Source organism: Bos taurus, chromosome 26, assembly GCF_002263795.3.
Source record: "Bos taurus isolate L1 Dominette 01449 registration number 42190680 breed Hereford chromosome 26, ARS-UCD2.0, whole genome shotgun sequence".
Classification (NCBI taxonomy): Eukaryota; Metazoa; Chordata; class Mammalia; order Artiodactyla; family Bovidae; genus Bos; species Bos taurus.
In genome coordinates, this window is record NC_037353.1 from 20,595,503 (window position 1) to 20,608,281 (window position 12,779).

A 12,779-nucleotide genomic window follows, 5' to 3' on the forward strand; every position below is an offset into this window, starting at 1 on the left:
TCAATAGTTAATGAATGAATGACAGATGACACAGCAAAGATGACAGATGGAAGTTTTAGGGGGTTAAATTTCCACTTTGTGTACTGAACAACTTGCTAACAACTGGTTCAGGTTCCAAAAAAAAAAAAAAAAAGGTACAGACTGGCCCACCAAACCCACCAGTGAAAACCCTGTCCCTCAAGTCTCCCAGAGCCCAAGTGGTCCTGGGCAGGGAGCTCCTTCAGATGGCAGGTGGAAGACATACCCTCTGCTCTTTCCCTATCTGTAGGAGGGCACAATTAGATTCACTTCTAGGAATAAATGATCTGAGTTGGGATCCCAGTTCTGCAGTTAATGTGAGACCTTGAGCAAGTCACCCCCTCTCTGAGCTTTCCTTACCTGTAAAACATTGATGATACCTGCACTGCCTACGTCAGATTTTAGGAGAACCAAATGAGATCACCTATGTTAAAGTACTTTGTAAAAGCCTTAACATCAAATGAAAAGTATTATTATTTATCATGTAATCTTCAGGACTTGAAGCTGCACCGACTAATTTTAGCTTTGCAACTACATAAGAAAGCCAGTGCCACGTGGAAAGGCGTCCACTGCAGGCGGAGCTGAGAATCAGAGCAGAGAGATCTCCCTGCCTGAGCCACGCCACTGCCCTAGGGGAAAGGCAACAGTGGGGATCAAGAGCACCTTCTAAGTTAGGGTCTGTCAAAGACCCATTGTTCCTGCCATCGGAGACATTCCTTGGAGCCTATTACTAACCAAGGCGGAGTATGACCCCAGTCTTAAATCACCACGAAAACAGCAGAAACAAAAACTAAACGCAGTGGACCTTCCCTAGGGGCCCCTTGATTTACGCTTCAAGTCAAGAACCGTTGACAGCATTTCACTTCCCCTTTGGCAATACAAACCCCATGAAACCATTTCATTTAAAGGCTTTTTATTAGGAACCAGGGGAATGAGCTGCTTATCCCTCTGTAACAGTCTAGAGCAGGTCATCAGGCCCAGGAAGGAGAGTGTCAGAGATGCTATGGTGTGACTCGCTGCACTTGCTTAGGGCCCGGAAGGAAAGGCGGTGGCGGCAGAGGGCGGCAGGAACTGGTGTCAGCCAGACACCCAGAGCCTGGGGAGAGCAAGCCCTCTGCCTTCCTTCCTCCACCCGAGGCTGGGGTGCGTCCCAAGACGGAGAACATGGCTGGAGCGGGCAGGGCATCAGTGCTGGCTGAACGCTGGTTCCATTTGGTGCTGCTTCACTTGCCTGCCCTCCACTCTTCTTGCCTTTTAGTGATCAGGTATTTGAAGAACTCATACACAGACCAAGCGATGGCTGTGGAGGGGATCTGGTAAATGACTCTAGCCTGCACCCCTCGGAAGTAGGCAGTCACCCCGCCTACTTGATACACCGTCCTGAAGGCACTAGCCATGCCTGTGATATGTCCTGTAAGGTTTGAGTTCAAAGCCAGGGATTCCTGGGTGTTGAGCAGTGTTTTGCAAACGTCCAGTGGGGTTGTGGCAGCGGCAGCTACAGCTCCTGCACAGGCTCCGGAGAGGACGTGGGAGCTGGGGTTGTACCGTCTCTGGGGGTTAAAGTGCTCCTGCAGGAATTCGTAGGTCATGAAGTGAATGGCTTGGAAGGGAACGTTCATGGTGAGCTGGGTGGTGTAGCTGCGGTAAAAGGCCCCAGCCCCTTCGTTCTGCCACACTGCCCGGACACAGTCTGTCACCCGGTGGTACGGTGAGTTGTACATCTGCATCCTCTGCTTGACCACTGGCGGCGCCATCAGTGAGAAGGGAATGGTGACAGCATTCAGCCGGTGAGCAGCAATGTCCAGGAGCAGAGTCCCAAGTCAGTAGATCAGCCAATGGATTGGAGAGAGAAAAAAGTATGTGAGTTGTCAGTTGGCCTGCTAAGTGAAAGTTTCCCCTTTCTGAGAGGAGGGGATAGCAGAGGGTTGATAAAGGACTAAAAAATAATGGAACTACTACCAGTACGATTTCTTTAAGACCAACCAATTAATATACAAGATATATCTACCGTTGAGACTCCATAGGGTCTCCTTGAAATAAGTACCTATTATTACAACCATCTTACTCTTTCATTAAGTCCCAAGACAAGAAAGGATTCAGTGGCAGTGAACATAATAACAAACACGCAGCCCTAGCAATCCCAATGTTGGTACACAGAATGCCAACGCTTACAATATGAGGACGCCATCCTTCCGCAGGAGGAAGAGCTGGAGAAGGGCTACCAAAAACAAAAGTCTTAGCCAAGAAGAGTGTGGCTTTAGTTTCCAAACATCTCCCACCCCCTCAAGTAGATTCATGGTATGAGTTCGAGATCTTCAGCTTAGCTTTGGCCCTTTCCTTGCCATGGTCTTGCCCAGACAGGTAAACAACTGTAACTTTAAGGAACACGGCAACTGTGCTATCCTTTCATATTTGTTTGGGGACCTCATTCTCCAACTGAAAAGCCAAGATCCAAGCAGCACTGCGGGGACTAAGCTCTGCTAACGTTACCCTTTCATTTCTATCTCAACCATTATTCATTCCAACAAGAAAGGCAGTATTTTCAAATGTCAAAATCATTTTCATCTCTTTGAAGAGAAGTGAAATAATCTGCTAAATTTTTTAGATCAAATCCACTACAAACTGGACTTTCAGGAAGGCCCAGGAACAGGCCACAGACAGTCTCATGTGTTTCTAGGGAACCCTCAGATGAATTAAATCTCAGTGAATATGCTTCCTGCCTAAGGGAATCTTCCTAAGCACTGACAGCATGGAGGGAGCGCCCTCTACTGGTAAGACAATGTAACACAGTAGGGTTTCCCACCAAAATTGACGGGGTGCTCCCTGGCTTTCTTCTGCAAACCCAAAATAAAGGAAGAGCCTAGAGATGTAGATGAAGCTGCCCACAGAGGGAAAGGGTGAGGAATCATTACCTTCCACTGGATTCATGGCAGCATCATGAAGTAATGTTGCCACACACCCAGCCGCACCTGCAAAGGAAAAAACAACTGCCACATGTAAGGCCAGGAGGGGGTGAATGACTCAGGGAGACCCCAGAGTGAAGGGGAGTGGCTGTGATAAACCACAGCAGGGAGGGGGATACTAGTAGCCAGTTTAAAAGACGGGAACCCACTGCTTCTAGATGCCTGTTGAGAGAAACCAGGCTATTTGCTCCCCCTAACTTACTAGGGCCATCAGTCTACCTTCCACAGCTACCATATGAAGGCCAGGAAGAGTCTGAGAGAACAGCCCAGATTTCATCAACCAAGATGGCTCTGAGGACAGATGCAGCTCATGCCCCAGATAGGAAGCTGGTCCACTGTGGCCAGGGGATGCCAGCACACCAGCCCACTAGGGGGAGCACATGAGGGGCAGGCGACTAGGTCTCCACCACAGAGCCTCAACCTTCTGCCCTGCTGCCCCGTGCTGCCCAGCCTGTCTCCAGAGCCTAACAGCTGTCCACCTAGACTTTTCTCTCAGGGCCTGAACTACCCTATCCCTCACCCTCTCCTCTGCCCTTTCACTTTGGTTCTCTCCAGGCTGCTATCCCTTCCCTCACTCCCACACAACCTTCAACCTCTGGTTTCTTTGGACAAAAGACCCAGGCCCCACCCCCATTCACGTGTTAAGCTCCTGTTTTGTCCTCTGTGACACAAACTGCCTCCAGGCAATTGGGATCCTGAAAATCTGAGGTGCAGAATTGAGGCTCCATTAATGTCTTCCATGGGTAACTGGATTACCTCCGATCCTACCCAGAGGAGCAGGATTAACACCTGACTACCAAGAAATACACAGAGTGGGCAGCTCAGTGTGTGTCTCTACATTGTCAGGGTATTAGAAGTTGATGCCAGGGAGAAGATAAAGCGAGTCAAGCAGGTACATAAGGAAGGATAGTGTAACCATTTGTTGAGGTGCCCAGAAGAAGGCGTGGGGTGGAAGCAGCTCATTGTCTTAGAACATCAGGTTTGGAAGTCCCTCCTCTATAATCTGGCCTACCCCAGCCCAAAGCTGCAGCTTCAAACCATGCTGAGACTGGAAAGCACTGACACCAGCAAAGCCCAAAGAGTTGGGAAAGTGGGAGAACCAGCACAGGAAGGCTCAATACCATTGGCAATATGGCTATTGCCCCCAGGGTGGATTACATCACTCAATGTCTTTTTTAACTTTTCATAGCAGGCAAAATAGAGGGCGTGGGCAGGCCCTGCGCCTGTTGCTGTGACGTTCAGGCCTCGCATGGGCCTCCACAGGCCCTCCGTTCTTATAATCCTCCAGAGGGCCTCCAACACATTGCGATAGCGGGCGGCTGGATCCGGCTGTAGGCTCTGCATCCGGGTCTGAAAGTACAGAAGGGAGAAGTGCAGTGTCAGCGATCTGACGGTTCACCCAGTCTCAGCACTCAGGCCTGAGCTGTGGGCAGACCTTCTATGTGAAATGGCGTCAATATGTAGAAGTGGTATCTGGCATCCAGTTTTACTGCCTTCCAAATCTATATCCAATCTTTCCAAGCCTTGGATGTTTTTTTTTTTCTGGTCATCTATGACTCTACAGGCTCCCTTGGTGGCTCAGCAGTAAAGAACCCACCTGCCAATGCAAGAGAGGTGGGTTCAATCCTTAGGTTGGAAAAGATCCCCTGGAGAAGGAAATGGCAACCCACTCCAGTATTTTTGCCTGGGAAATCCCATGGACAGAAGGAACCTTCCAGGCAACAGTCCACAAGGTCTCAAAAGAGCTGAACACAACTTAATGACTAAACAATAACACATGACTCTATGAGTAGAACACCATTATTTTCCCTCAAAAAATTACTCCTTGGTAAGTGTTCTTGAACTCCAAAGTGATTCATAGCCTCAGCAACAAATATTAAGCTTGTGTTTCAGGAGAAGTTGCTTTTGTAGCTTAATAAACTCAGGCTAAGAGCTCTTTACAAGTGGATTCTAAAGTTAGCTATTTACAATATACTTTATTACTACTGAAAACTGATCCTGGGCCTGCTTCCTGATCACATCCTAATGAGATGAGGACTCAACCTCTGGCATAAGCTTGATGATAATCTGACTTCTTCAGAATGTCTGGCATTGGCAGCTGGGCCTGTACATTACAGTTTTGGCAGAAATAACATTCCTAACAGATGCTGCTCTAGTTGCCTGGGAAAGAAAGTTTGCCCTCAAGCTATGAAGGTGGAAACCCATCTAGTCTCTAAAACTGAGGGAGATTCCAGATTTCTAATCTAAACTGACTAAATCCCAAAACTGGCATCAAGGAATAAAGATCAGTCTCAGTGAAACATAACCCTTGGAATCTCCAGAGGATTCAATGACTGGAATGAATGTATACAGTAGATATTCTGTATGGCATTCCTGGACAAAGTTTTATTGAAATTTGGGAAATTAATCTTATAGTTCACAAATCACCGACCTCTGAAAGATGAGTCTACAGGGCAGATCTCTTGTTTACTGACCCATTTCAAGGCTAAGGTGGCTTGGAGACTATCAGATAGTATAAAATCAATATCCAGTGCCTGCAATACAGTAGGCACTCGAGATTTGTTTGTTGAATAAATGAATGGCAGAATGAAGAATCTTAGTTTTGTCTACACCAGTTCAAAAACACCATTACTGAACCAATAGGGGCAACTAATGCCCAAGTACAGTTTAAATTCCTACTTCATTCCTGTCACTGATTCAATCTGGACTGAATAGCTGGAACCTTCCTGTTGTCCATTTGGAATCCAAGACTAATGTCTCTTCTCAAAAGTATGGGAGAAAACAATCTAACCATATTAACAAGTCCTAGTTAGCTGCAAGCAATCCACATTCCTCTAGAGTTATTTTCTCCTTCCTGCTACCAACAAAGAACTAGATAAAAGGTTAATTATTTGAAGTTCAATCAGAAATACACAGGATCACTATCACAATGGGATACATTCTTTTTTACTTCTCAATAAAAAACACAAAACAAAACAACCAAAAAACATCAATTTCCAACAAAGAATGTGTTTACTGATCTTTCACATCACCTGGGAGGATAAAATTCACCAGAGGAGTTATTCAAGGAGACTACAGCCCTTTGCTGGGGAGGGACACTAATAGATAAACTGGCAGCTTAACAACTGTGTGTTTCCATAGGTTTGTTCAAAAACTAATCTTGTATTGAGGGAATGTTTAGAAATCACAGTGTTCTGCGGGAGTCAGTGTCGTATCTGGGTAACCAGACTTGAAGGTCTGGCCTCAGAGGCCTGGAACCGTTTACCCACAAGAGAAACCTGGATGGTGGTAAGTTACACTGAACAGTTTACACACATGTCTAAATCTAACTCACAATTCTAACTCAATGAAGATACGCCCTCATGGAGAGGACCCAGGCCTAAGCCACACCAAATATAAAAACAAATATGGCTTCCCAAATTTGTGAGTCAACAAATCTTTCAGAGAAAAGATGAAATCTCTAAGTAAGAATGAATAGTCTTCGATATTAAAAAAAACACTGCCTAGCTTTGAAGAAAAGTCAGACTAATAGGGAAGGAAGCAGTGTGGTAAAACAAGCCACACTTCAGTATGAAAGCCTGAGTAGGAGCCCCAGCTTTGCTGGCTGTGTATCTCGGGTGTCACTTGCCCTCTGAGCTTCAGGCCATCATCTGTAACATGGGACCAAGGATTGCTAGTGCACGGGGCTATTGTGGGGACTCAGAGTTAAAGCATGTAAAAGCCACTGCTGATTTATGAGGTGTCAGAGATACAAGGCTTTCTTATTGTATTCAATATGGTTCTCAGAAATATTAGTTCATACCTTAGAGTTTACAGATCCTGGCAGCATTGTCTCATGTTACCAGTTTTTGAAGATATGGATAGGCAACTAACTGCTCTTAAACCGCTAATAGATCAGGCTTGATTTTTTATGTTTTCACTCTAAAGTTCCTCTGTGGCTGCAGTGATCGATATGTCCAGCTGTTCATCTGCAGGTCATGTTTAGGAAGAAGCACTATTGTGAAATTCTGTGCCTTGCTTGGTTCTGGAAATCTGCTTTTGGGAGGCTGTATGGAAGGCTGGGGAGTCAGACTCGGTTTAAACCATGGCTCTGCCACTAACTGTGTGACCGTGGAAAGTTACTTAACTTGCCTCTTTTTCTTCATCTATAAAATAATGAAAATGGTGTTTACTTCATGAAGCTGTTCCAAGGATTAAATCAATAACTGCAAGGCACATCAAACAGGGCATGACAAACACGAGCAACTGCCATTTACTGAATACTTATTATTAGATACAAGAAAATCAAAGAAGCCAATGTTTCCATCTCCTAATCTTCCATTGGTTTGAAAAAGACCTATTTCCCTTTGTTCTTTTTCTTAACTTATAGATTTATTTGCTTCACCATTGCAAAGCCAAAAAGCAGCACCTTGGTTGCAGGTGCTTAACAAGATATTGAGACGAGTCCTGACTGCTTTAGGCTGCAGAACCTATCCTTTTAGATAAAGGCTGGTGCTTGCCTCTGAAGCACAGAAAAGGAAAACTGGAATTCACTTGCACTCCCAAACCTCCCTATTATGACCATGGAAATAGCTGGTTGAATAACTGTGGCCTAGCCAGGCTATGCTGACTTCCCATGGTCCTTCCCAAGGATATTTAACTCGACCAACTAAGATCATGGCATCCGGTCCCATCACTTCATGGGGAAACAGTGGAAACAGTGGTTGACTTTATTTTTCTGGGCTCCAAAATCACTGCAGATGGTGATTGCAGCCATGAAATTAAAAGACGCTTACTCCTTGGAAGGAAAGTTATGACCAACCTAGACAGCATATTAAAAAGCAAAAAAAAAAAAAAAAAAAGGCAGAGACATTACTTTGCCAATAAAGGTCTGTCTAGTCAAGGCTATGGTTTTTCTAGTGGTCATGTATGGATATGAGAGTTGGACTATAAAGAAAGCTGAGCGCTGAAGAACTGATGCTTTTGAGCATCAATTTGAATTGATGCTTTTAGAGAAGACTCTTGAGAGTCCCTTGGACTGCAAGGAGATCCAACCAGTCCATCCTAAAGGAGATCAGTCCTGGGTGTTCATTGGAAGGACTGATGTTGAAGCTGAAACTCCAATACTTTGGCCACCTGATGTGAAGAGCTGACTCATTTGAAAAGACCCTGATGCTGGGAAAGATTGAGGGCAGGAGGAGAAGGGGACAATAGAGGATGAGATGGTTGGATGGCATCACAGACTTGATGGATACGGGTTTGGGTGGACTCCGGGAGTTGGTGATGGACAGGGAGGCCTGGTGTGCTGCAGTTCATGGGGTCGCAAAGAGTCGGACACAACTGAGTGACTGAACTGAACTGACCCTGATAAGTGGCCTGGGGATGGACGGTCCTGCATGCCAGAGGCACTGTCAGCTTTCACTGGCAAACACTGTGATTGCCCTTTAGGCTCCAACACAGATACCTGCCTCTAGTCTTAGGGTACTTTGGGCTGCTCTTCCTCTCTGCCACCTATTTATGGTAAAAGAGGAAGAAGGGCTGCCTAAGGACAAGTAAACTGGGACGCCCCTTCTGAAGGAAGAGATCTGAATTTTACTTTCAAGTCTGCACAACAGTATCTACTGCTATAATCAGTATTAACTGACCCTGAGTCCTAATGGTCTCACCTAGTTTTTCCCTCTAGTCATTTAAATCCCAGCATCTATGGCAAATGAAAATGATTCTTCTAAAATATGCTTTTGTATTTTTGAAAACTCCTGAGCATTTTTTTTCCTCCAGATGAAATAATTATTTAATGGAGTGCTTTGAGGCATGACTGTAATGTTGTATTACTAATTAAAAAAAAAATTCCAACGCTTATCTAAATGAATAAGAACTGTTCTTCAAAACAGTTACCTTGGAAGGCTGCAAGTGACTTATTTCAGCAATGCTGCTGCATTTATGCAAAACATTTCTGGAACTTCTCTTTCCAAATGTTCCTTCAGTGGGTTTATCAGCTCAGGAGGAAATCAGTCTCCTTGCTTTCCCGTCCTACCTTATCTTTGACCCCCATCAGCATTACCCATTTTGATCTCCCACTTGAACTACCACAGTTGATTCTGAATGGCTTCAATGACTAAAACATCAACTCCATCTTGTCAGAGGACAAAGACTTGCCCCATGTAAGGATACGCAGCCAAGTATTCTAGAGCAGCAGTCCCCGGCCTTTTTGGCACCAGGGACCAGTTTCGTGGAAGGCAGTTTTTTTTTTCACGGACGGCACAGAGGAAGGGTGTTTTGGGATGATATGAGCACATTCCATTATTGTGTACTTTACTTCTAATCTAATGCCGCCGCTGATCCGACGGGATCAGCACCAGTCCATGGCCTGGAAGCTGGGACCCCTCTTCTAGAAGCATTTCTAACAGAGGAAGTTACAGATTGTTTACAACAAAAACAGTGTTTATGTAAATATATGGAGTAAGGAGGTAGCTGCCCAAGGTAGTGGGACAACACTTAAATTGAATAGCTGTGGTAATATTTCTAAGTCAGTCACATTATTACACTGTATTTTTCAAGCCATTACTCTCCTTGATCCGGTTTTCATTTGATACCCATCCTGAAAGATAGCACCCTAGACTTATCTACTCTTAGATTCTACTCATAGTTTAAGTATAGTGAGGTTACTTTGCAGTTAGATGTTAACTTTTGGATACACAGCATTAACAATTCAGTCATTCAATCTAGACCCTATATATATAAACGTCTGAATCTTTTTTACTTGTACTTATCTGTTTGACATTTCAATATTGTCAGAGCATTAGCCATCCTCTTATTCCTCTCTCATGGATTTTACTACTTATTTCTGTTCCTCACAATTGACATGGGTATTCAAAATTCTAATAACCATTTTAGTCAAGTGCATTTACCAGTTTTATGGTCTTTGGTAGGAGCTACCTTGCAGTGTGTGAGAAAACTCCTACCAGCTCAGTGTCATTCACAAAGCTTAACAAGCACATTCTCCACTTCCTCATCCACCTTACTAGTGAAAACATGAAACGGTACGGGAAACATGGAGAAGCAGAAGAGACAGATTTTGCATCTCCCAAGTTAATACTCTCCTCCCGAACATGTAACTTTTCCCTAGTTTGAGAAGAAGACATACATCCAAGAGCTGTGAGAATATTTTTCGACTCTTACTCTTAACATGTAAAGGAAGAACCAGTCTCTGTCAGTATATTTATTTCAACAGTCCCCTTGAGTTTACTTCTCACTCAGCTTATTTAGTGGTGGCTCCTTTGCTAATGCACAAGATAAGAACTGTAAAGAACAATGCATTCTCCCTCGTTACCCAGCTTTCTTCAGAAACACCTAGTCACCACCTAGTCTTGTACCCACTCAACAGCCTGCTTGGTGTGGATGAAATTACTTTCACTTTCCCAGGAATCATGCCCTCATGTTGGTCCCATTTCATTTTCTTCACACTAACATCTACTTTCTTCACACTAACATCTATTTTCCAATACTGTCATGCCTCCCTTATAGGCAACTTTTCCCTTTTTGTCAACTTCAAGTGGCTAAAGATGAGGTCCATCCTGATGTGCGTCCTGCACACACACAACCCCAATCCCAGCTACATTTTCATGTTCAGGAAATAGGTGGGGTATCAGGCCTGCTGCACAGGGAAACTGAAACTTTTCCCTGAACATGGTCTTTCCCGTATTATTTCCAGTCAGGAACTCTGAATTCTGACTGTACAATGATTTCCACTCCCTCATTAAGATTTAATAAGTAAATCTTTCATCTAGCTGAGAGATTCCAGACTCTGGTTCCCGCCCTGTCACTTGTAAACACACAAGATTAGTTTGTAAAAGCAATCGGAACATCCCTAACTTTTAAGATCCTATTCTGGGTCTTCAATAAGCGTTACCTTAATGAAGTTAGTAGCACTTACCTGTTCCTTTCCCATCCCACCCTATTCCTGTTAAGTCCCAGATGGGATCCAGGGTTTTGGCTGACAGATTTTCTTCCCAGAGTCCCGATTCAGATCTCACTGACGGTTAGAAATGGGTCCCGGTTCCTGACTGGGATCAATTCCCGGCTGGGACCTTGCTTGCATGGAGTATCGGTCGAATAGTGTGGTGGTGGTAGGAGCCAGAAAGGAACCCCTGTCGGCTCCGGCTCTCGGCTGGGATCCTGGCTCCAGGCGTGACCCAGGGGGTCGGGTCAGCCCCAGGTCGGGTTCGGAGCAGGTCCAGGTCTCACCTTGACGCAGTCGACGGGGTACATCACGCAGTGCTCCAGGATCCCTGCCACGGCGCCCGCCACCATGTGCGTGGTGACAGTAGCTCCAGCCGGCAGCGCCTCGTAGTCCGGGCTGGAGTCCGGATCCTGTCGTACAGGGGGCCTGCAGGCCCCGGCCTCCCCGCCGCTGGCCCCCCGGCCCACGCCCCGCTGCAGCCACCCGTCCAGCAGCGCCGACTCCCCGGGGCTCCGCCCCGGCCCAGCCGCCGGCCCCCCCGCCACACCGCCAGCACCCCGCCCCTCCAACTCCATCCACCCGGGCCAGCTGCGGCGCCCACCCTCGCCACCGCCGCCACTGCCGCCGCTGCCCCCCAACCCCGTCGCGTCTGCCTCAGGCGCGGCCCAGAGAGCCCGGGGCCTCCGGCTCCCGCTTGGCCCCGAGGACACGCCCCTCAGTCAGCCATTGGTGCAGCCAGCAAGTTAGCTCCGCCCCTTAGTTTACGTAAAAAAATATGTCTGTGGTATTAGTGAAGTTGCCTGTCATTCCTTCGCCCCGCGGCGTTGCTACCACTTAGATCCCACCCCTTCCCCTTTGATCTTGGAAGCTTCTTGTTTATTCGCCACTTGATTGGCTAACAGGTAAGATCAACCCGCCCTCCGACTTTTATGGAGGGCGGGAGAAACTTGAGGCTGAACTTTGATAGGCTCAACCACCCTTGATGCTTTGACCCCGGCCATTGGCTAGCATCACGTCGGGATCCGATTGGCTACAGGAAGAGGGCGAAGCGCCCAGGGGCTATCGAGGCGGAATTTGGGCCCCAGACTGGCGCCGGTGGAGCTGTGTTGCGCTGCAGGCTGCATCGCTTTGGGGGGTGGGGAGAGGGAGGGGGAGGGGTAAGGCGGTACTCGGCCTTCAAAGTCAAACTGCTGCCTGGTGCCGTTAAGATCCGCGCTCAAGCGCCTGCCCCGAATCCCTAGACTCGCAGGTCGCATGCGGGATGGTGGCCCTGGCGCGAGAGCTCTATTCCCGCGGGATGTCGGGCTGGCGTGGGGCGGAGCCGGCCTGGGCTTGGCATCCCCTGGCGTGGCCCACCGGCCTGTCAGGAAAGCTATTGCGACATGCAGGCGGCGGCCGGTTAAACTCTTGTCAGGTCGGGAGTGTTCCCTGTGGGCCATGCGCGGGCACACTCCTGAGGGCTCGGTGCTCCTCAGGCCCCAGAGTCACCCAATAAACCCCGCAGTTCTTGAGTGAATGAGTTCGGAGACCTGCTGACGTTAGACCCTGAGCCTGGCCGAGAACTGAGGCCGGGAAGAGAGCTGTCGACGTGGGGCAGGATGATTCAGAGACAATGACAGGTGGGGAGGCTGGGCAGGAGGCAGCTGCTGCCCAAACACAGCAGGAAAGTGCGTCAAATTGCTTGTCCCTAAGCTGACTCACTGATGAGCCCACCTTCCCGGTGACTATTCCTTTTGTTTTAAGACGGCTCTCCCTCGCAGACAGGTGGGCTGGAGTCTCAAAGGGGCGCTTATGGTTAAAGAACAATGTGAGCAGTCCCCAGCCTTAAGCATCACCTGGGCCGTGAGGTTACACAGGTG

General features: G+C 47.2%; 1 protein-coding gene across 2 annotated transcripts; it reads right to left on the reverse strand.

Moving 5' to 3' along the window:
* Positions 1 to 914: 914 nt before the first annotated feature.
* SLC25A28 (solute carrier family 25 member 28) lies at positions 915 to 11,592 on the reverse strand. 2 transcript variants are annotated; one of them, NM_001205552.1, is made up of 4 exons: positions 11,205 to 11,592; positions 4,103 to 4,331; positions 2,931 to 2,987; positions 915 to 1,759 (listed from the first exon to the last, which is right to left on the reverse strand). In NM_001205552.1, exons 1-4 carry the CDS (start codon positions 11,493 to 11,495, stop codon positions 1,242 to 1,244), a joined length of 1,095 nt encoding a protein of 364 aa, NP_001192481.1. In that variant the 5' UTR covers positions 11,496 to 11,592; the 3' UTR covers positions 915 to 1,241. The 2 variants fall into 2 exon arrangements, with proteins under 2 accessions (NP_001192481.1, XP_059737905.1); XM_059881922.1 differs by lacking the exon at positions 11,205 to 11,592 and adding an exon at positions 10,894 to 11,195.
* Positions 11,593 to 12,779: the final 1,187 nt, after the last annotated feature.

Bases quoted from the DNA above. Each gene is read 5' to 3' on its own strand.
- SLC25A28 (NM_001205552.1), bottom strand. From the start codon at position 11,495: ATGGAGTTGGAGGGGCGGGGTGCTGGCGGTGTGGCGGGGGGGCCGGCG. The intron at 2,988-4,102 runs GTATTGAGCCTT...TTTCCTTTGCAG, and splicing joins CAATAGCCATATTGCCAATG to GTGCGGCTGGGTGTGTGGCA. The intron at 1,760-2,930 runs GTAATGATTCCT...TGGCGCCGCCAG, and splicing joins TGCCATGAATCCAGTGGAAG to TGGTCAAGCAGAGGATGCAG.